At 32.9% G+C, this 23,778-nt stretch overlaps 1 protein-coding gene across 1 annotated transcript; it reads left to right on the top strand.

The window, feature by feature from the left end:
- The first annotated feature begins 1,358 nt into the window (after positions 1-1,358).
- On the top strand, positions 1,359-8,195 carry LOC115977379 (probable 1-deoxy-D-xylulose-5-phosphate synthase 2, chloroplastic). The gene is made up of 10 exons (XM_031099203.1): positions 1,359-1,570; positions 1,719-1,898; positions 2,187-2,351; positions 3,870-4,020; positions 4,286-4,557; positions 5,437-5,710; positions 5,969-6,276; positions 6,412-6,693; positions 6,849-7,133; positions 7,639-8,195. Exons 1-10 carry the CDS (start codon positions 1,469-1,471, stop codon positions 7,792-7,794), a joined length of 2,175 nt encoding a protein of 724 aa, XP_030955063.1. The 5' UTR covers positions 1,359-1,468; the 3' UTR covers positions 7,795-8,195.
- Positions 8,196-23,778: the final 15,583 nt, after the last annotated feature.

Here is a 23,778-nt window from a genome sequence, read left to right as displayed (position 1 = left end):
TTCTTATTTTTGGCTTTGCTATTGACACTATCCATATGGTTTTGTATTGAGGTCAGCCTGATTGAGCACTATCTTAGATATTTTTTTTATTTATTTTAATAATTTGAATTGCAAAATACTATCTGAAATGTTATGTGAGTAAGATATGAAAAGGCCAAGGTTTTTTTTTTTTTTTTTTTTTTTTTTTTTTTTTTTTTTTTTGTTTGTAAGTTGTAACATGATTGTACATATATACACACACAAAATAATAACACATCATTATATAAATACAATAAATTTGGAGAATATCCTTTTTTTTTAATTATTGAAACAAATATTGGCCTTCAAAATAAAGTATTGGAGGAATTTTCATCATTAACATTAAATATATATATATATATCATTTTTTTAATAGATAGATATATAGTGAAGAAGGGAGAAGGTGGGTTCGAATCACATACATAGTTAAGGATGGCAACCGAATGGAATGAGGTCGGATTAGGAGTAGCGTCTCAATCTCCGCCTTGCCCCTTGTTTGAGATGATGAAAATCTATATGGAAGAAGTTTTTGGTTTTGAGGAAATTTCCTCCAATTCATTAGATGACAGTTTAAAAATTCATCTACATATACTTTAAGTCACATGATTCATGTGACTTGTTTAAATAATATACGTGGATAATTTTATAAATTGTTATGTAATGGATTAAAGAAGATTTCTCCAAAACTGATTTGGAGAAAATCCTAGTTTAATTCACATGGGGTAGAAGTGGCCAGTTGGGTTTAGGAAGGGTTTTAAACTATTTTGCCATTCCAGAATATAATGAACCACAAAGTGTACCACTAACTCGAAGTCCAAAACAAAACATTAAAAGTCCATAAAATCTCTTTATATATAATTAAAGTTTTTTGTTAATGAATTCTCTAAAGGGTAATAATCAAGATGCATTTAATGTTTTATTAAATTATATTTTTATACAAATTTCAAATAAAGTCAAATTGTGTACAAATATCCAAAAAAACTGAATACACCAACAATAAATTTATTCCCGCCTAAGCTAACAAATTTTTTAGCATACTGTACCATAATTGAGCATTCATGACATTTATCAACCGACGTTTTGTATGTCCTTGTCGTAACCCGGGAAAAAAGAGTACGCAAGGGACCACAAAGGAATCAATGGAAAATGCAAACCCCAACAAACTAAATTATGTAATCATCAGGAAATTAAATGTGCGTAAATCTGATCAAAAAAAAAAAAAAAGTGCGTAAATTGGCGAAGATTACAACAGCAAAATTGTCTCTTTTCCAGGCATTTCCACGATCCAACAATGGACTTCCTACACTATAAAAAGCCCCTCAGCTCAACCTTTTGCCTACAACCACAAGTTCACAACAAGATCTCTACTACTACTGCTGCTTCTTATAATCTTATTCAACGCTTTTATACTAGTCTCTCTATTTTTCAAAATCCTTCTTAAAGAGAAACAATGGCTTCTTCTATTCTTAGAACCAGTTTTCTTCCTCTTTTCTATTCTCAAGACCCCCTTTCTTTTCCAAGCTCAGTGAATTTAGCCACTCCGGAATTGAAGGTCTCTCTCTCTCTCTCTCTCTCTCTCTCAGAGTACATAATTTTAACTCCTAAAAAAAGAGCAGTGTTTAAAGAAAGTTAAAGAAATGTTATGTTTTTGCATAAGAGGTAGAGCATGTTTTAGAAGTCTAATATGTTTCAATTTTCAGTACAAAAGAGTGATAGCTGCTCAGGAAAACAATGCAAGTGAGGAAGTGATGAAAAGAGGCCACAAAACAAAGCAGAATGGAGGGATCACAAAGTACCTCAACTTCTCAGGAGAGAAACCCTCAACTCCAATTCTGGACACCATAAACTACCCTATTCACATGAAAAATCTATCCACTGAGGTAAATCATTTTGAAGTCACGATTCTTTTTGGTTCGTTTTAGAAAAACCAAATTTAAAAAGCAAGGAAAAGATTAATCATTACTGAAACCCAACGAGAAAATATTGTTTCACACTCGTTTAACATATTACTGATCAGTATACACACAATGTTCATATTTTTTAAGAATGTCCACGTTTGACTCATGAGACTGGTGATGTGTGCGGATATTGATATTAGCAAGTGTTAGATAATTAATGACCTTTTTCCAGCTTTGATACTGAGGTTTGAGTAATTGTTATCTTATTAGGAACTTGAAGAGTTAGCCAATGAACTTAGAGAAGAGATTGTTTACACGGTTTCGAGGACAGGAGGGCACCTAAGTTCAAGCCTTGGAGTGGCTGAGTTGACAGTCGCACTTCACCATGTTTTTGACTGTCCCGATGATAAGATTATTTGGGACGTGGGGCATCAGGTAATTCACTTGGTGTAGTACGTGTTTATTACACTCCCTTTTACACAACCGTACACTCTACACACGCAAAATTTGGACTTGGAGTCATGTTTTTGAGTTCGAATTTCGTGTATGCATACAGGTAAAAGAGTGTGTAACAGCTTTTTTTTTTTTTTTTTCCGTCATCACGCAGGCCCATATGTATATAATACCTCTCATACTTTTTTTTTTCGCCGTCGTCGTTGTCATCATGCAGGCCCATATGTATATTACCTCTTGTACTTACATTTTTTTTTTTTTTTTTTTATAGGGTTAGAAGGAGGTGGGACTCAAGATTTTAAGCCAGTGGAGCCGCAGTATATAAAGAAAAAAAAAAAAAAAACTGTAAATGGGTATCTATATAATATCTAAAAATTATAAATACACAATATTATTGTTTAAAAATACATTAAGATGCAATCATTTATCAAGAAAGACAAAAACAAAAAGCAAAAAAAATTTAATACTAGGTTAGCTAGGATTTTTTTTTTGGTTGAAATTAGAGTATTCACTGTGGTGTTGCTAAAAATTTTAGCTTTTAGCATATCAAAAAGCTACTTAATTTATTTTACCACTTTACTTTACAATACACATAATATCAAATGTTCTACTTTTTTTTATCACTTCATTTAAAATAATATAAAAAAAATAATTAAAATAATAAAGGAAGAGAGAAAATTTGAGTCTTTTAATTGAAAGAAGAGATATAATCTTAATAAAATATTTTATTTTATTTTTAACAACTTACTACAGTCAATTGGTATTTATACTAGTTTACTGAAGTTGCAAAAAATTTAGTTTTGGTTTCTCTAATAACATATGATTTTTTGGTTCTTCGGTAGTAAAATATATATTTTTTTTCCAAAATACAATCATCAATGTGAATGTTTTTATTATTTTTGTTAAGTTTTTGGATTGGATAGTTGTTATTTGGATAAGACTAGCTAGGCTTATTGAGGATAAAGAGGAGGTCTATAGTTTTGGAAGGGAGAACCAACTACAAAAATTAAATATATAATAACTTTAAAAAAAAAATTGGACCAGGGGCTTGGGCCCCACCAGGGGTCCTCCTTGGTTGGAAGTAAATAACCAATGTTTGAGCCACCTCATACTGCATATAAATCCATGTAGACAAAGTTGAAATTTAAGACCACCTACTCTAATATTATAATAAATAGGTTTTGTTAACATGTACCTTAAGACATTTGTTAATAGATTATTTTAAGAAAATTTTATTAAATTTTCATTGAAAATATTAAAAGTTTTCCTATAAAAAATTTTAGTTTTTAGTTTTTATTTTTTATTTTATTATAAAAAATTTCTAAAAAAATTTCTTAACTCAATGTTTCAAGGCATTCGTTAACTTTTCCTATATAAATTTCCATTGTCCTTAGAACTGAAGCCATTCGAGAATCGTAAATTTAATAATTATTTTGACAATTATTTATGGTCTAAGCACTGGATAGTATATTAATTATCGCCTATTGTGGGGATTTGCAGGCCTACCCTCATAAAATTCTAACCGGCAGGAGATCAAGAATGCATACAATTCGACAGACTTGTGGACTCGCAGGTTTCCCAAAGAGGGAAGAGAGTGTATATGATGCCTTTGGTGCAGGCCATAGTTCTACTAGCATTTCAGCTGGCTTAGGTACAGCAAATTTTATGGTGTTTCCATTTTCTGAGTGTAGCATCAAGTTATAAAAAATCCTGTCCATAAAAAAGTGAAGCCTGTGTACTAAATTCTATAAATGGCATGGGTTAACACATCAATTAGCGGGATGGTCACTGTCAAATTTAATACTGCTTCATCTTAGTTTCAACTTGCAAGAAGACATATAGGTGCTCCTCCAGTTTAGCATAGCTACTTATAATAATTCGTATTAGTAACTTGTCAGTGTAACAATGCTTTTCAGGAATGGCAGTTGGTAGAGACTTGCTAGGGAAAAAGAACCATGTAGTTTCAGTCATAGGCGATGGGGCCATGACAGCTGGACAGGCATATGAGGCAATGAACAATGCAGGTTATCTTGACACAAATCTTATCATAATTTTGAACGACAACGAGCAAGTCTCCTTGCCTACCGCCACTGTGGATGGTCCTGCTCCCCCTGTTGGAGCTCTAAGTAAAGCCTTAACAAGGCTGCAATCAAGTAGAAAGTTTCACCAGCTACGTGAAGTTGCAAAGGTAAAAACTTTTGGGCTTCATAGTGTCATAATTATCTCAAGCCTCATAAAATATAGGCTAGTATGTCTGAATCTCAAATAGTATGAAATTCGCAAACTATAAAATGGAGAATACATGTATCAAATGCGTAAGATAACTATTGCCTCTTACGAGCAGAAAAAATTTCTCTTGAAAAAAAAAATCTTTGGGCCCTTGGAGTTCAAATGCCTGATATCCATTAACACAACTATGGTAAATATGATTATCCAAATTATGGGTACGGGATATAAAACCCATTTTGGAAGTGAAGTTGGCCCAAGCCCAACCATTTTGGCTGTTTGTAATTTAATTCTAGAGAAAAAATTTAGCTACAATTTCCTAGATATAATAACTTAAGTTTCTAACCCAGAGGGTTGGCCAAGTTGGTTGGACTCTTGGTCTCAAAGTACTTGTATTGGGCTCGACTAGGTGTGCTCCTTAGTTCGAGTCCTGCTACTTGCACTTTGAAAAGAATTTCTTGGGCCAATGTTTTACCCCTTCGTGGGCCCATACAGCACGAACAGTGATTAGTCTCTAGTTAAAAGCCTTGAAGAAACACTGTGGGAAACCAAAAAAAAAGAACTTAAGTTTCTTAATTAAATTCAATCATATAGTTGCATTAACCAATAAACTATATGATTGGATTTAATTCTTAGAAAGATAATATTGTTTATGTTGCGTTTGTCAATCTAAGCATATAGCTAAATTCAATTGAGAAATATAATGTAATACACATAACATAAGTATTGTCCTAAATGCTTAATTAAGTTCTCCAATGGAAGATGCACGCAATTCATTCCTCCTTTATCTTGAGCATTATTACAACAAGCTAATAACTTTTTTATCCAATTAATTAAAAAGGACATCACAAAGAAGTTTGGAGAACAAGCACACGAAATTGCTGCTAAAGTTGATTCCTGCATAAGAGGGATGGTGGGTGGTGCTCGAGCAAGTTTGTTCGAAGAACTTGGACTATTCTATATTGGTCCAGTAGATGGCCACAAAGTGGAAGACCTTGTCTATATTTTGAAAAAAGTCAAGGACCTACCATCTCTAGGACCTGTGCTCATCCATGTTATCACTGAGAAAGGAAAAGGCTATGCTCCAGCTGAAGTTGCACCTGATAAAATGCACGGTACATATCATTCCTAAATCATACATTCAAAGTAATTTCTTTTTAAGATTTAAGGTAACTTGTAGATTTCAGGTAGTTCAACTATTAAAGTTCCATTTTTCGAATTCCGTCCACACAAGAAAAAAATGAAAATTAGTGTCTTAACACAATAATAATGACCATTTATCAAGGAGCTGAGGACATGAATTTCAAGTCCTATAGTATTTATTAAAAAAAATTGTTTGCATTTGGTTTAATGGATTTTGATTTTATTTTTAGGTGTGGTAAAATTTGATCCCAAGTCAGGGAAACAGCAAAAATCAAAATCGAGTACTCAATCCTACACCAAGTACTTCGCAGAGTCATTGATTGCTGAAGCAGAGAGAGATGATAGAATTGTAGCGATTCATGCTGCAATGGGAGGGGGTACTGGACTTAATTTATTCCAGAAGCAATTCCCAGATAGATGTTTCGATGTTGGGATAGCTGAGCAACATGCTGTTACCTTCGCTGCTGGCCTAGCTGCTGAAGGACTTAAGCCCTTTTGTGCTATCTACTCTTCTTTTCTACAAAGGGGTTATGATCAGGTCAATAAATCTATTTCTCAAATTTTTGCTTTTGGTTTTCCTTGGCCACAAAATTTTTATTCAAGTTCTAGCAAGATATTTTGGAAACATCAATTATTGAAATCTAGTTTGGTGTTGTCGCTGGTGATAATGCAGGTTGCTCATGATGTAGACCTACAAAGGCTTCCAGTGAGATTTGCTATAGACAGGGCTGGCCTTGTTGGTGCAGATGGTCCAACCCATTGTGGCGCCTTTGACACAACTTTCTTGGCTTGTTTACCTAACATGGTGGTCATGGCTCCTTCAAACGAAACCGAACTCATGCACATGGTGGCTACAGCTGCTGCCATTGATGACCGGCCTAGTTGCTTTAGATACCCAAGAGGAAGTGGCATTGGTTCCATTCTTCCACCAAATAACAAGGGGGCACCTTTGGAGGTACTTAATTTTATCAGTCTCCTCAATGGGTTATCAATAAGTGTAATGACACAATAAATTTCACAATACTTGTTTATAACTACCAAGGTGGTAGATTGTAATTGGTGTACAATTATTTTTGTGTATATTGTACTAACTCAAATTTTGGAACATAGGTTGGTAAGGGAGTTGTGCTAAGGGAGGGAAGAAGGGTGGCTATTTTGGGTTATGGGGCAATAGTACAAAGCTGTATTGCAGCAGCAGAGCTGCTTCAAGTTCTTGGCATCTCAATAACTGTGGCCGATGCACGATTCTGCAAGCCTCTAGATGGAGATTTGATCCGACGCCTAGCTCAAGAACATGAGTTCCTCATCACTGCTGAAGAGGGATCTATCGGAGGATTTAGCTCTCATGTTTCCCACTTCTTGGGGCTGACTGGATTACTTGATGGAAATCTCAAGGTAACATTCTTATACTGTTTAATTGATCCATTAATAAATCCTTAGTTACATCACTCTACTTATCCAAAAACAACTGCTTACTGATCGTAATATGATTGGTGCATAATATAAATGATGTTTGTGGTAAACCTAAGGGAAAGCAGTATTGCTCCAATCGATCACAACCAACAAAGCATGTCAATAATAGTGGAAAAGTAATATGCTTTACATCACTCTCATCAATTATGTTAGAAACAATGAAGACAGAATTATTCTTGACAAAGGCATGGAAGACGCATCCAAAACCCCTAAAATGGCTAATATTGATAAACCCTGCTATGTCAATAGTGATTTTTATTATTGAAACGATGATCACACAGGACAAAGCCTCTAATTTTTTCTATGATTAATATTTTTATTTTTTTGGAGAAGTTTTCTTTGATTAACATATATGCTTTAGTTGTTGACTATTGAAAACACTAGTGGTAAAAAAATTTCATTTTTTTTATTTTTTCTGTGATTGTAGTGGAGGACAATGATGCTGCCTGATAGATATATTGACCACGGAGCTCAAACAAACCAAATGGAAGAAGCAGGGCTTAGTTCAAAGCATATTGCAGCTACTGTTTTGTCACTGATAGGACACCAACGGATAGATAGCGTTCACTTTCCCAACATGTAGAGGAATTTCTTCCAGAGATTGCAAACTGCAAGAGTTGTAGCTTGTTTTGTGGCTTTTACAGTTCCTTGGAAGTTGGCCTCAAAAGTGATAATTTTTTACTATGCGTACATGTTTTACTAAATGTACCCATTAAGCCCAAATTAATGAATTATATATTGACAAACCAGAGACAAGTGTCGTCATAGCCAGTTCCAACCAAAACAGGCTTCCCCGTTTACTGTACAAAAGAAACATGGGCAACATGCATTAAGGTATTTAAAGATCATAATGGATCCAGCAAATTCACAAAAGTACGGGGCATTTAGACTTTTTTTTTTTTTAAACTTGAATGGATAAAGTTAAAATTTGGCGACAATTTTTATAGATTTTCTTTTGGAGACGATATGATGAAATTTTTCTATAATCTATATTATATATTAAGGAGGAAGTTCAATCAAGAATCTAAATTAGATTCTAATTGCATTTCAATTGTGTGTCAAGTGTCCGTCTAATTACATTCTAATTTGATGTTAATTGACATCAATTTTAAATGCATTATAATTTTTTGATAAGTGTTTTAATTATACTCTAATTTGTGTCAAATGTCTTTACAGGTAAAGTAGCCTCTCTCTCTCTCTCTCTCTCTCTCTCTCATCATTTCTACTTAATAAGTAATAAACTATATAAAGTATTACATAGAGGTATAATAAATTTGAATTTAGATCTTTTAAATTTAGATACATGAATTGGTGTGTAAATAAATTGACATATAATTAGAATATAATTGAAATGACATTTGGCATGAAATTGAAATGTACTTTAAATTGGTACAAACTTAGAGTGCAATTAAAATTTGTTAAATTGTGAGTTATGCCACTCCAGATCAAAACCAATTGGTGATAAGGAATACACACTACAATTTTTAATGACATTCAACATCGCATCCCGCAAGCTTGTTTTTAGAGCCATTGTAAGGAGTCAAATTATGGTCCTCCAACAATTCCTCCCTCACAATGACACTCCCACGACTCGAACCCATGACCTTGACACTAATACCATTTGTTGGACCATAAGTTGTGTCACTCCACCTCAAAACTAATTGGTGATGAAGAACACACTCAAATTTTTTATAGCATTCAACATTGTGCCATACGGACTTATTTTTAGAGCGGTTGTAGGGAGTCAAATTGCGGTCCCCCAACAAAATTTGATTTAATTTTCTTTTTGAATCAATCTAATTTATATTTTTTATTGAATTTCTCTCAACTTCTACTTTTATATACTATATAAGTTTATCTTTTTTTTTTTTTTTTGAATCAATCTAATTTATATTTTTTTATTGAATTTCTCTCAACTTCTACTTTATATGCTATATAAGTTTATATATCTCAGATAGAAAAATATAGAAGACTAAATTAGAATTTATTGTAAATGTAATACTATGGATATCTATTTCTTATTAAAAAGAAACATTTCATATATATGTATAGAGTGTCACTTCTATGTAATATGTTGCAACTTGCAATTTATCATACGGCAGGAATAAATTTCATCTCTCTCCTTCTCTTAATTTATTAGTAAATTACCCATGCAATGCACGAAAAACGTTTTAATGTTTTATGTAAAATGGTTTTGGAGAATGATGTATTTGTATTATAGCATAATTGTTATAGAACATTATTAGTGATGAGTTCATCATAAAAATCAACAATTATAAATTGCACACACATATCCATTATAATTATTCAATTGAAATGTGAAATAAAATAAATAAATAACAACTTTGGATGAATATTATAGAATAAAAGTTGATGTAAAATGTGTCATTCTTTTTCTCCTTAATTCTAAAACAAAATACACATCCCAAACATCTACAATAAATCACATCATTTACAAAACCTACAAATCCACAACGTTCGACTATAACATCAAAATCACAATTGCCGTTGTCACTCAAATATAAAATTGTTAGGTTCTAAGACTTTAGGAACTAAATGTATTAAAACTTTAATTTGTAATGTGTTGGAAAACCATGATCAAAACTTAGAATCTAGATTTAAGTTGCTCAAAGTGTGTTTATGTGTAAAGTTGGAATCGAGTGATTGCAGAATGTATTGGACTAAATCTACAAGGCTCGATCTATCAAAAATTATACTCGATCAATCGAACCTCGTGCATATTGTTTTTTCTGCAGAATTTCCAACTCAGCTCAAACCTATATGACGTGTAGGGTTTTATGTTTTGCTTCAAATATAAAAGGAAAAACTCTAACTACATTTTAGAGTCTTTTGTTATGCTGTGTGCGTGAATCTTCTGTGAGATTTAGAGGTGTTTACCTTCATACACACTTAAGGTTATCAAGATTAAGATTGATGTCAAGAGCTTGGTGATCTCTTCAGTTGCTATTTCAAGAGCTTAAAGAAAAACACAAGTAGAAGAACTTGTGGTTGCTGTGGATCAAGGAAAGAAGTAGTCTGTGGACTCGGAGCTGTACGTGGTCGTGATAGTAAGTTTTTTACACGAGGTAGCAATAGGATGTTAGTGGTTTAAGCCTTATTTTACAAATTTCAATTCTTTGATAGTGGATCTGTTTTATCTTGAGGATAGCTAGGTTAAATCATTTTTAGGTTTTTTACCGATTTGGTTTCTTTGGGTTACCATATCATTGTGTTATTTACTTTTCCGCATTATTTACATAATATGATTTGATTATGTTAACCTAGATCTGAATAATTTATCTAAGTAATCACTTGGTTAAATAACTAGATTAAACAACTTGTGTTTTAAAGGGTCTAAAAACGTACAAAAATGCAAGCCTTGCTTCCTTGGTTGTCGCTAACTCATACGGGTTAGCATTAGGTGAAACAGCAATATGTTAAAGCTAGGCAGGTGTTGTTGAAAGAGTGAAGGTAAATGAAGTCGTTTTTGGTCTGTGTATATTTGACATAAGATGACATGAAGGACTTTGGTGGGTATATATAAAGGGGTAGAACTGCAAGAGGTGAAAATTGTAAATTAAAATGCAAAAAGTTTTATGTGTATGTGTGAAGGATGAAAAGTCTTGAAATATTGAACTAGAGGATACAAAATAATAATAATAATAATTAATTAATTAATTAGAAAAGTCTTGACACATTGAACCAAATAAAACAAAAAATCAATATTTAATTTTTTTTTATCTCCCACTTGAGAATATTTCAATTCTCTTTGTATAAAATGTGTCACTTGGCAAAATCTCATGTTTTCTCACATGAGGTATCTACTCTTATATATATATATATATATATATTTATATTTATATATGTTGGGTATGTTTTAAAATTATTAGGTGAATTTAAAACTTAAGCCCATGAACTTTGGTTGGAAAGCCCAAGCCCAAGCTCTAGAATATTCCTACCTGTGTGTGAGTTGCTGGCAGCAAACAAAATCCAAAATTTTCTTCTCTTTTCTTAGCAATAGGTCAGCCAGCACCCTCCCCATTTTGGCAAAAAGTACACACTAGTTGTGGCATCAATGGGAAACAAAAACCTCCCTTAATTTTGTCTTTCTCTTTTCACCCCTTTTCCCTTGATTCTTCCTTTTTAAGAGCCCTAAGATTATCAAAATCTGTATATATGAGATTAGTTGAAAACAATCAAAATAGATATTACTTTGATACTTTTCTCCTCTCTCTTTTACTGAAAACTTTCTCTTGAGCATTTGAGATAAGTTCAAACTCTGTTTGTGAGTGCACATTAACAGAGTTGTCGTTTTATCCTAGAGAGCAACCGCCTGAGTCATTTGCACCAATGGATTCATTCCAATGGGGGCGAAATTGTTTCTTAAAAACAGCGGATTTAGTTCCGTGCACTGACGATAAGTTTTACTTAATCCTTAATTTTATACGCTTTTGCTCTTGTCGATTTTGTTTATAAATTAATATGAGCATATCTTGTTTTATTGATATATTATTGATCTTAATTTGTAATTTAGTTAATCAATTTGAGCAATTTTCCACATATATATATTTTCCAACAATATATATATATACATATATTGATTAATTGATTTGATTAAAAAAAAAAAAAAGTACAAAAGGTATATCAAATAGGCAAACGACTACTTTTAAAAAAATTATTCAGAAAAAAAAAATTAAGTTCTAAATTGGATATATCAATTTATTTTTTATCAAAGTGGTTAGTTCAATTTATTCGTGGGTTCAAATTATATTGGCTGAAAAGTAAAGAACAAACGTAGAAGATTAGAATTGTTGAGCTTAATTTAGGTCTTTATCTAATTAAACGAGACAAAAAGTTGGTCAGTATATGAAGCAACCAAACATAAACAGAACAGGTTCTCATGGCTCGGCCAAAATGAGAAGAATCCTTCCAAAAAAACCTTACATTTGATGTAGTTATCCGAGGCTTCCGAGCCACAAAAATATTGGCCTAAAAAGTTGTCCTCTGTGTTTTGTACGGCTTGACTTTAAACGAGGATGCTTGATTGACCAATGGTTTAAACAACCCCAGTCTTGTTTTGGAATGACGTTTGTGTTTACTATCCACCAAAACTGGAGTTGTAATTGTGTAGTTCAGAAACATCGGGTCGCCCACTCCTCTCACATGGGTTTAATCTGTGGAGCCTACTCCCCCAAGAACCCAATCATTTTTTCTAAAATCTACGTGTCTTTGATGTACTCACCAACGAGACAAATACCTCGTACCCATCTCAACACTAGAAATAAATCCTTCTTATGAAAGGAATAGTTATAGAAAAAATTTTATCCGAAATTAGAAAAGAGTTGTCAAACGAAAAAAGTTGTCAAAAAAGTTTGACAACTTACTTTTTTTTTTTTTTTTTTTTTATTCTCGATAATTTTTTTAAAAAAATAAATTGTTAATGTATGCACTAATTGGATTTTTTTTTTTATAAATGTTAATGAGTTCTCTTAGAGCATTAATTAATAATCCATTTTAGGAAAGTTTTGACATCACTTTAATGGAAAATGAAAAAAATTATTAAAACATTAATTAAAACATTAATTACTTTTTTTTTTCTTTTCCCATAAAAATTTTCTTTAATTAGATTGTTAACCAATACTTTAAGAACGCTCGTTAGCATAACTTATTTTTTGACTAAATATGGGAGAAGAGTCGAGTAAATAATTTATCACCTACTCTATCATTTCCAAAACCAGTGAGTAACTCTAAGATCACACCATTTGTTACACCATCTTTTACAACTATCTTATATGAAAGTTTATGGTTGGCTGTTTGTCAATTACATATGGTCTAATCATTTTTTCTTTACTACTTACAATTTGTCATATTAAAATTATGAAAAAGTCTTGGTACAAATGAGTGTGGTTCTAAATTTTTTCCAAAACTAAGAGATATGAACCTCTCAATTTCCTCTTGCTTTTGCACATATTTAAACGCTGGACAAAGTTTAGGAGAATGGGACAATTTAGTACCTCGTTCTGATGAAGTGTGGACTATGGTCCCCCAAACTAGGGCGTGTGGATGTAAAGGTGCATGTTAATTGCTTCCTGAGATTACACATGAAGTCAATTTCCTAGGACAACATTAAAACATTGGATATATTTTAGGCCAAGTTAATATATAGATTTCGATTGGGTGTCTATATTTTCAGGTGATATTTATGTTAATTTGAGAAATCTAATTGCTAATTAAGATTTATAATTATTCATGCTTGTTGAGATGACAGATTGTTATTGATGTGTAATAAAAATGTTTTTTTTTAATATATATAAATAAAATACTATTTTGGTCTCTAAATTTTGTCAAAAGTTTGTTTTTATTCCTAAACTTTAAAAAGGTTCTTTTTTCAGCTCTAAAATTTGTAAATAATTTTTTTAATATTTTAAAAACAAAAAAGGGATAAAAAATAACTTTTTTTTTCAATAATTTAATGATAAAAAATAAACTTTTGGTAAAGTTTAAGGACATTAATAAAATATTTTTAATTGTTTAGAAACAAAAGATGAACTTTTTTTTAATAGTTTAAGAACGAAATATAAACTTCTTAAAATTTAAGAATGAAAACTAAATGTTTAGTAAAGTTTAAGGAGTAAAATAATATTTTATCCTTTTTTTTTTAGGAACAATAAATAAAACTGATTTTAAATTGTTAATAATAACTCAGGCAAAAGTTACTACTTTACACTAACAACTATCCATAATATCATTTTTTTACTTACTAATAACTACTTATCATATATATAGTTGGTAAAACATTTAGTAACTAATAACTACTAACTACTTATTAACTAAATACTACTTATCATATATATATATATATATATATAGTTACTAATAACAACATTTTCCATGCAACAAACATAGCAAATCTATTTCTCAAAAAAAAAAAAAAAAAAAACATAGCAAATCCAATGCTCGGTAGGTGGTACGATAGGAGGTGAACCAAATTCATTGTCCTTTCGCTTTCGCCATTCAATTAAAAAAATTCCTGCTCATCACACCAGTCACCATCTCTTTCGATTGAGACATTTTTGTTTTTGTTTTTGTTTTTATTATTTTTACTTTTTTTTTTTTTTGTAAGCGAGGCTTGCCTAACCATATAAAATATATGCGCTTATTATAGTTTTACTCTAGGATTTAAGATGACAATTCTAATGAAGTTACTTAATTCTTACATTTAAATATATATATATATATATACTAATTATATTCAATATTTAATATTATGAATTTATCTATTTAAAATTCATTCTTCTGATGCTTTGATGATTTGAGATGCAAAGTCATTAACTAAAATTTTGTATTTAAGTTTTTTAATATATTATTTTCAATTGATAATATGAATATTAATCCCCTTAATATTTTTTGTTGCATGGGATCTTAGGTAGAATTTTATTAATTTTGATTTTAAAAATATTCTTTCTATAGAAGCAGCTATAATATGTATTGTTGATAAAATTTTGTACGCACATGCATCTTGAAAATAATCTATTTGTTTTGTATTATTTAGTTTGTAAGATTTTCTTTGTATTTGTAAAAAGAAAATTATAAAACTTTTTGTTTTGAAATTTAAACAATTAAACTAAATCTTCAATATGTTCACCTAAATATTTTGTTATATTTTGTTTATTGCTATTTGCTAATAACAAAATTTTCAAAAGATCTTGTTTTAAGATTCAATTAAATTTCTTTATTCCTTTTTTCAATTTTTCATATTCATATTAATATTTTATAGTAGCTACTTATAATTAAAAAATATTTACAATTAAAACAAACATCTACAATATAAAATAATAAAATGATAGGATAAAATAAATATTGATGCGTGGATATAACATGATTTATCAAAGTTACTATATTGCAGGTTCAGTTACAAATTAAATTACCAATAGCTAGTGGTGGCTCCATGAATGTTTTTAGGGTGATTACTAAGAAATTTAAATTATAAAATTTTTTATAAAGAGATAACTTGAATTAATCAACATCACAAAAAAATACGAAAATACATGAAGTATTAAAAACAAAATCTACTCACAAAGAGAAAAAGAAAAAAAATTGACTAATAAGAGATAAAATGGAAACTGAGAATGCTGAGATGGAAGTAATAAAATAAAAGAATTGAAATGATAATAGAAAATAGAAATAAAAGCGGATGATATTGCTACAACTACGAGCTGAGTTGCTAAGGAGAGTAAAATTATTACGAATGCAAAGCCAAAAAAGCACAACTGCTAGCACTGCCAAGGAAAACTCATGACCACAATATTTTTCTTAAGTCTTTTTTTCAAGGAAAAATGAAATTATGGATTATTTTTATGTACTAGGTTGAAAGAGTTACAAATTTGAATGATTATTTTTCTTTTTCTTTTTGAATAGGCTTTTTGTTGAATAATTTATTCACTCGTTGTTGTTTGGTCTAGTCTTGTTTTTGTTTGGGTTATTTTTGTTGTCATTTGGGCTTTTTGTTTTTTGTTATTTAAGAGGGTTTTTTTTGGGTTTAGGGTTTAAAGATTATGTTTGAGGGGACATAATTATTTTTGGAGTAAAAGTGATGTCAATATTGGACCAAAATTAGAATTACTAACCATTTTTCTCTTTCCACTTATTATAGCATTACTCTTATTTTTATTGAACCGAAATTCTTGTAATTCTCAAGTTAGGGTTGTCAAAATAGGTTAATTTAGTGTGTGTATATATATATATATTTGCAAGTATAGATATACATTTGTTGGCAAGTCAAGGTGGTCCTGTGACCACCCTAAGTTACACATAACGCCGCCCTGGCCAATAGTCTTAATCTTCACACTCAAAGATAGATTAAATTGAAATCAAATTAATAATAAAAATTTTCACATGACATATCCCAAATAAGGCAATCTACTATGAAAGGAGTTTACAATCTAGAACAAAACTTTTATTAACTAAACTTTAAAATCCCAGTAGATAAACTCATTTTCATTTTTGATCCACTACATTTTTAGAATGTATGAACTTCTTCTGCATGAATACTCTCATGAAAGACATGTTTGTGTTAATTTATGACAAGAGCCTCTGGCAAACCCTAATGCACCTCCTCAAAGATTTGATACCACATTTAATTTTATTTGGTCGTGGTTTCAAGCTCTTTGATCACAATGTATGATACAACTCAAAGGATATAACTTTATCTTTGAAAGAAGCGAGGAAGGAAATCAGATGCACTTGTCATTCTGAGCTCATAGCTAGGCATCACCGAATGGGAGCTACAATAACCTCGATCTATATTTAGTGCTATGTTTCTGCCTCTCCAACTTATATGGAAGTCGTGCTTTATAAGTTATTTTATAAATATAGCAAGTAGGGTTAAGCACTGACTTCAATTAAAACACATGAGCAAATTGAGTCTGCGATTTTTTATCTGTCAAAATCCTTCTTTTGATCTTTCTCAATCTCGATCAATCGAGAGTTGACCAAATGACAGTCAAAATCTTAACAAAATAATTTTTTGAGTTGCTTCAATACACTCTGACTTTGAATACTCCGCTAATAGTTACAAACTCAAACAATTATTACATTGTCACAGAATTCGTCAATCTAAAACCTAAAACAAAGATGATTTCTATGTAACTATTTGATTTTGTACATTGGAAAAGCAATTGCTATGAAATTTAGTACATAATTAGTCATAGATCATTTTAGTATTTAAAAATATATTGAATTCTATTTTAATAAATCATAAATGAATGAGTGAAAATGTATTGAAAAAGAATTATTTATTTATATTTATATTTTTTATTAGTAATACTAAATATATATATGAGTTTTATTTTTCATATATTATTTTTTTTTAATTTTAACATATTTCTTATTCTTGAATTGTTGAAATTCTTTACTTCATAATCCCCCTCTCAAAAGATAACATCTTGAGTAGTTCTACGAGTACTACAAGTTTTACTACATTGAGCTTACAAACTGATGTATCACCAATCATAAAAAGACAATTCAAATATTCATTTATGATGAGCTGATTGAATCTCACTAATTATATTCATTATCACGTCAATTTGTAAGTTTTATATAATAAAACGTGTACTACCTTTAGCATTTTTCCTAAAAATCTTGGTTTCGTCCACAGGAGTAAGTAACTATTTCTCAGGAATAAGTGTAATTGAAATACTGAATATTTATTTAACAAGAATAGCTATTCCATTTAAATAATCTTATTTTATGTACCAAACAACTCCATGATGATTTCTCTTTCCAGGTCAAAACACGAATTGTTTTTTGGTGTTAGCGGGGTTCAAACCCTTGATCTTTTTTTTGATGTTAAGGGAATTTACTAGTTAAACTAATTATAATTTTTTTTTTTAAATAACATTTAATTATATTATAATATTTATTTATATTTATAAATATTATTATTTAAAATATTATATAATATTTATAATACTATTTTGATAATAATATTTTTTATTTGATAATAAAAATATTTATTTTATTATTAAAATTTAAATTGAATAGTGTCAAGTATTTCTTGGCGAGCTCTAATATGATCATATTTATAAGTAAGCATCTCATTAATTACAAAAAATTAAAATATATAAAACAAAAAAAAATTCATAATATTTTGTAATCTTAATTATTCGACATCTTTTTCAACTTCTTCAATTATATATATTATATATACACACACACGGGCCAATGGTGGTTCTAAGATTTCTTTTCAGGAAGTTCATTAAGAAACTTAAGTTAAACAAAATTTAATAAAAAAAGAACTTAAATATATCGAATTATTGACAAATAAAAAAAATGAAGTTTTACGATTTCCTTTTACAAGTTTTCATATTTTGAAATCCTTACATAATAATTCACTATGAGTTGTCATTATCTATCGTCAATGTAGATAGGTGTAATCATTTTATTTTGTTAAGTTAGTATAACATTTTTATTTTTATGTAATTTTCATTGTTTTTATAAAAAAATATTTTAAACTGAATGACAAAACTCAACCTGCAGGCATTGAATTAATTATTAACCCAAAGAGCTACACCCATCCATACATATATAAATAATACACTATATGTTTACTTAACCAATCAAATGCTTGAACAATCACTAAGTTTTATTATCTTTCATTTTTAAATCACTAAATTTATAACAAATGTAATTATAACTTGATAACAATATATACACATATGTAAAAAAAGCCCTTTATATTTAATAATTATTGTGGGGCCCAATAATTTGTGGCTCTGGCCCGTTTATTCGTTGGGACCCGAGGCCCGAGCCGAGGAAGGTTATAGCCCAGGTTCGGTAATACGAGTACAAAATAGCCTTGGGATACAGTCGAGGACGATTCAGTCCTCGGCATGTCCGAGATCTCACCGGAAAGAAGGGCAAAAATGGTATAGGACCAGCTTGGAAGAGAATCTAAAATATCTAGGTCAATAGAGAAGGATACGCTGAAAAGTATAACGACCAGGGAAAGCTGCCCTTACTGCCATTCAATATTCTGCACCTGACAGAGCCATACTCTTCAGCTTTTACAACCACCCCCAACCACACTGGGTATGGGCTGATGGGACAAGTATCAGTCTGGGAAAAGTCGATCCTACACATGGACGAAGGATGAGGGATACAGACTAGTATAAAAGAAAAAGTAAGCAATCTAGAAGGGGGGCTGGGAAAAATGGCCAAAAACCAGAGCCTCCCAGCCCGCCTCCAGGAGAAAGACTCCCAGGGCGAACACGATTTTAACCATGTATGAATGTTACGAAAACCCGTCGTCTGGTGACTAAGGCCTAGCCTTTCAAACCCATGCTCTACAAATGATATTGTTTGGGCCTTTTTACGTGCGAACCCAACACTGTTACGGGTCGTTACAGATCGTGTCCTTTCAATTGGCGCCGTCTGTGGAAAAGGCTTGTGTGTTGGCACAGGCGGTAAGTCGAGAGAATCCCGTTATCATTTTCAACGACCGATTGTAGTGTTCTAGCTAGGCCTGTCCAGACCCATCCGAGACCCGACCCACCCGGAGGATCCGACCGGCGACCTATCCGAAACCGACCGACCCGACTATTCCGGCGGTCGGCGGCGGGTCTCGGCCTCCAGAACCCGAAAACGGCGGGTCGCCTGGCGGGTTTTCTCTCCAAAACCCGAAGAAACCCGACCGAACCGAGATCTCAGCATTTCCCGACGAAGTTATTTACATCTGGCGAGATCTCAGCCATTTCCGGCGAGATCTCAGCCATTTCCGACGAGATCTCAGCTAGATCCATGGAATCTTCACTGGATTTGGCGAGATCTCGCCGAATCTGATGAGATTTCGACTAATTCGAAGAAAATCCGGCGAAAATATCACCGAAATTTCACCGATTTCGCCGTTAAATCGCCGGATTTTGGCCGATTTTCAGATCTCCAACTCCGACCGAACCGACCGCCGTCCGTTGAAGGTCCGATCCGCCCGATCCGATCAACCATGCCGGTCGGCGGCGGGTTGAATTTCTCAGCAACCGATCTAGTCGGGTCGGTTCCGGGTTGGGAACAAACCCGACCCGAACCGACTCGTGGACAGGCCTAGTTCTAGCGTAAAGTTCCACTAGGGGCTATGTTTATTTACTAGGAGCTACGCTTTGTAGCGTCAGCCATACAGATGGTCCTAGGGGCTTAGCCGAGGAGCTAATTCCCCCAAAACCAAGGTCTTATGCCATAGCCCAGGGGTCAATTCCCCCAACTATTTATTAAAATCAAGTTTTGGACAGAATCAAGGTATTGTATGGTCCTCGGACTCAAACCTATGGGGGAAACCAACTACTTAGATGAGAAAACTGAGTTTTGGACAGAACCAAGGTATTGTATGGTCCTCGGACTCAAACCTATGGGGAAACCAACTACTTAGATGAGAAAACTGAGTTTTGGACAGAACCAAGGTATTGTATAGTCCTCGGACTCAAACCTATGGGGAAACCAACTATTTAGATGAGAAAACTGAGTTTTGGACAGAATCAAGGTATTGTATGGTCCTCGGACTCAAACCTATGGGGAAACCAATTACTTAGATGAGAAAAACTGAGTTTTGGACAGAACCAGGGTATTGCATGGTCCTCGGACTCAAACCTATGAAAATGTCAGCTACTTAAGAAGAATTCTAAGTCGCTCAGTCATCGGACCACATACCAAAAAAAGACTAAGGCTATGAAGGTCATTAGGCAGTTGGCGAAACGTCTTATTACTCAGCGGCCTGCAGGGGTTGTTCATTTCTGGGTTATATATCTTCGGATGACTACCTCCTATACCGCACCGAGCATTCAGTTGTCATCTCGGCTATTTTGGGGTAAGTGTTGTTTTCTCAGGTCGGCATTATTGTGCTAAACAACTCTGTTAAATTTATGATAATATCTTTTCCTTAGCAAGAGTTTTGACCCTAAGTGTCATTTGTTCAAAACAGTATTATCGTGCCGAACAGCACTCGTAAGCTCATGATAGCGTTTTTTTCCTTGATAAGGGATTTCGTCCCTAAATATTGTGCTCTCAGGTCGGCGGTGTTGTGTCAGACTGCCCCAATAAGCTCATCATAATACCCTTTCTTTTTCTTCTCAATATGGGTTTCAGCCCTAAATATCATTTATGCAGTTCAATATTATTAAGTCGGATAGTTTCTATAAACGCAGAGTAAGATCTTTTTATTAACTAGGATTTCGGTCCTAGGTATCGGTCAAAGGGTAAAAATAAAAAGAATTCACAAGATAGTATGTCTATTCACGGCGTAACCATTTCAGAAATAAAGAGATAGAAAATGTGAAATAAAGCAATAACGACTTTTATTAATATATAGAGGTATTACAACGTACAAAGAAGGGCTTAAACAAGCCTATACAGAAGGTGGATTACAAAAATAAAAAAAAAAAAAAAAAAAAAAAAAAAAAAAAAAAAAAAAAAAAAAAAAACAACAACAACAACAATATGAAAAATATGTAGTCAATTGTCTTTTTATACTCGTCTCCGAAATCCTTCCAAACTCTGCCCCAGTAGCGCCCATATTGAGAGAAGGACCTTCTTCAGAAGAAGAAGGAGGAGATGAAGAGAAAGAAGGAGGAGAAGAAGAGGAAGAAGGAAAAGCACCAGGATGGATCTGGTGGTGGAAAGAAGAAGAAAGAGAGGTAAAAGAAGGAATCAGTGAAGGAAGAAAGGAAAAAGCAGGGGTACTTTGTCCTTGCGTCAGTCCTGACTCCTAACACGCTAGGTCCAGGTTAGATATGCTCATAAGGGAGCAACTGGTACTGATAATGGGTGATCCCAGCTCAGCCGCACTAAAAGTTTGGCGTGACGAGCCCCTGCTTCGGATTTTGACTAAAAGGAGGGTGAAAAGTATCTTGAGTCTCTCCCATCCCTGCCCTGACCGAGCCATCTTTAGCTTTGTAAGAACGTAGCATTTCTGGGTAAGACATGGTCTCTTCATTCCTACTCTTATCTTGGACTTGTTACGGTTTGAGATGTAAACAAGCGGATAAGGGAAACTCTGGGGGAGGCTAAGGATTCTCAGATTTTAGAAGGATTGAAGGGGTCTCTGTACAGGAGAAATAACCTCTTGCTTTTTCTTCTTATATGAAGGGTGAAACGGAAGGTATTTAATCTGCTCAGATTTCCAAGAAAATATGTAAATAAGAATATACCCGTTCCACTTCCCCATACCGTCAATAACCGTCGAATTTAAAAATGTCTCGTAAAGGGAAATCATTAAAAGCGCGTTTTGGATAACGAAATGGCAGGAACGCATTATGAATGAATTCAGAGGAGTGTCTTGTAGACCGCTACGTTTCCTGGGCAGATGAAGAAACACCAACATTAATGAAAGGCTGAGTTAAACGAGCCGTAATGAAGGCTTGGTATTACCAAAACCCTCCCCTCCAACCAAGAGGTCGGACATCAGGGTTTTGAGGGGCTATTGTGGGGCCCAATAATTTGTGGCCCTGGCCCGTTTATTCGTTGGGACCCGAAGCCCGAGCTGAGGAAGGTTATAGCCCAGGCTCGGTAATACAAGTACAAAATAGCTTTGGGATACAGCCGAGGACGATTCAGTCCTCGGCATGTCCGAGATCTCACCGAAAGGAATGGCAAAAACGGTATAGGACCAGCTTGGAAGAGAATCTAAAATATCTAGGTCAATAGAGAAGGATACGCTAAAAAGTATAACGACCAGGGAAAGTTGCCCTTACTGCCATTCATTATTCTGCACCTGACAGAGCCATACTCTTCAGCTTTTACAACTACCCCCAACCACATTAGGTATGGGCTAATGGGACAAGTATCAGTCTGAGAAAAGTCGATTCTACACATGGACGAAGGATGAGGGATACAGACTAGTATAAAAGGAAAAGTAAGCAATCTAGAAGGGGGGCTGGGAAAAATGGCCAAAAACCAGAGCCTCTCAGCCTGCCTCCAGGAGAAAGACTCCCAGGGCGAACACGATTTTAACCATGTATGAATGTTACGAAAACCCGCCGTCTGGTGACTAAAGCCTAGCCTTTCAAACCCACGCTCTACAAATGATATTGTTTGGGCTTTTTTACGTGCGAACCCGACACTGTTACGGGTCGTTACAGATTGTGTCCTTACAATTATTAAATTATATAAATTTATATTATACAAGCACACATTCACATAAATTAATATTATAAAATTAAATACATAAATAAATAATGCATACAATCAGTATCAGATACACACTTACACAAATAATATATAAATTTATAATAAAAAAGAGAACTTATGAACACTCACTTTTTACTCTTAGAGTTAGAGATATTGATAGTCAGATAGGAGAGAGAGAGAGAGAGAGAGAGAGAGAGAGAGAGAGATTTGTGATCTAATTATTAGTTGGTTTTGGGATGGGCTAATTTGTACTATTGTTTGGTTTTGGGCTAGACTGATCTGTGTTAGAGTGTACAAGATTTAAGTCAGGATATGCAAAACTATTTTAAAGGTAAATTAAACTAAAAAAAAAATATGTTTTATATATAATTTTTTTTATCAAGTCAAGGGAAACCCCTGAAGAACACTTGAACCCTCTTGAGAACAAGTAACGCCGCTAGCATGCGTGGTGTATGTATGGGTGAAGCTACGTACATGGGTGGAGGGGCCGTAGCCCCCCAAAATTTTGAAAAATATGTTAAGGTCATATTTTATTGTAATTGGCTAATCCTTTGACAAAATGCACTTTACTTGTAATTAGGTAGATCTAAGATGGGTTTAGTACTTCAAGAAACATGTTGTTCAAGTCAAGTATTAAAGACATGAAAATTGGTCTAAGAAACAAGTGAAAAAAAACTATTCATTAAGTCTCAACAAATATCTCGACAGAAGCCTATTATCAAGACTTAATGTGAAGCTCGATAGATAGTTCGACAGCATTGATCTATCGATTTTTAGTTTTCCAGATTAGAATTTCGGCCCAAGCTTTTGTATTTATTTAGGGTTTCTTTTCTCACAACCTTAGACATATATAAGGCTTATTTTAAGAACCGTCATACACGGATACAAAGGCCAA

The sequence above is a fragment of the Quercus lobata genome, chromosome 2 (assembly GCF_001633185.2).
Source record: "Quercus lobata isolate SW786 chromosome 2, ValleyOak3.0 Primary Assembly, whole genome shotgun sequence".
Lineage (NCBI taxonomy): Eukaryota > Viridiplantae > Streptophyta > Magnoliopsida > Fagales > Fagaceae > Quercus > Quercus lobata.
The sequence above is the reverse complement of the archived record's forward strand: the minus strand, read 5'-3'. Positions and strand labels throughout refer to the sequence as shown.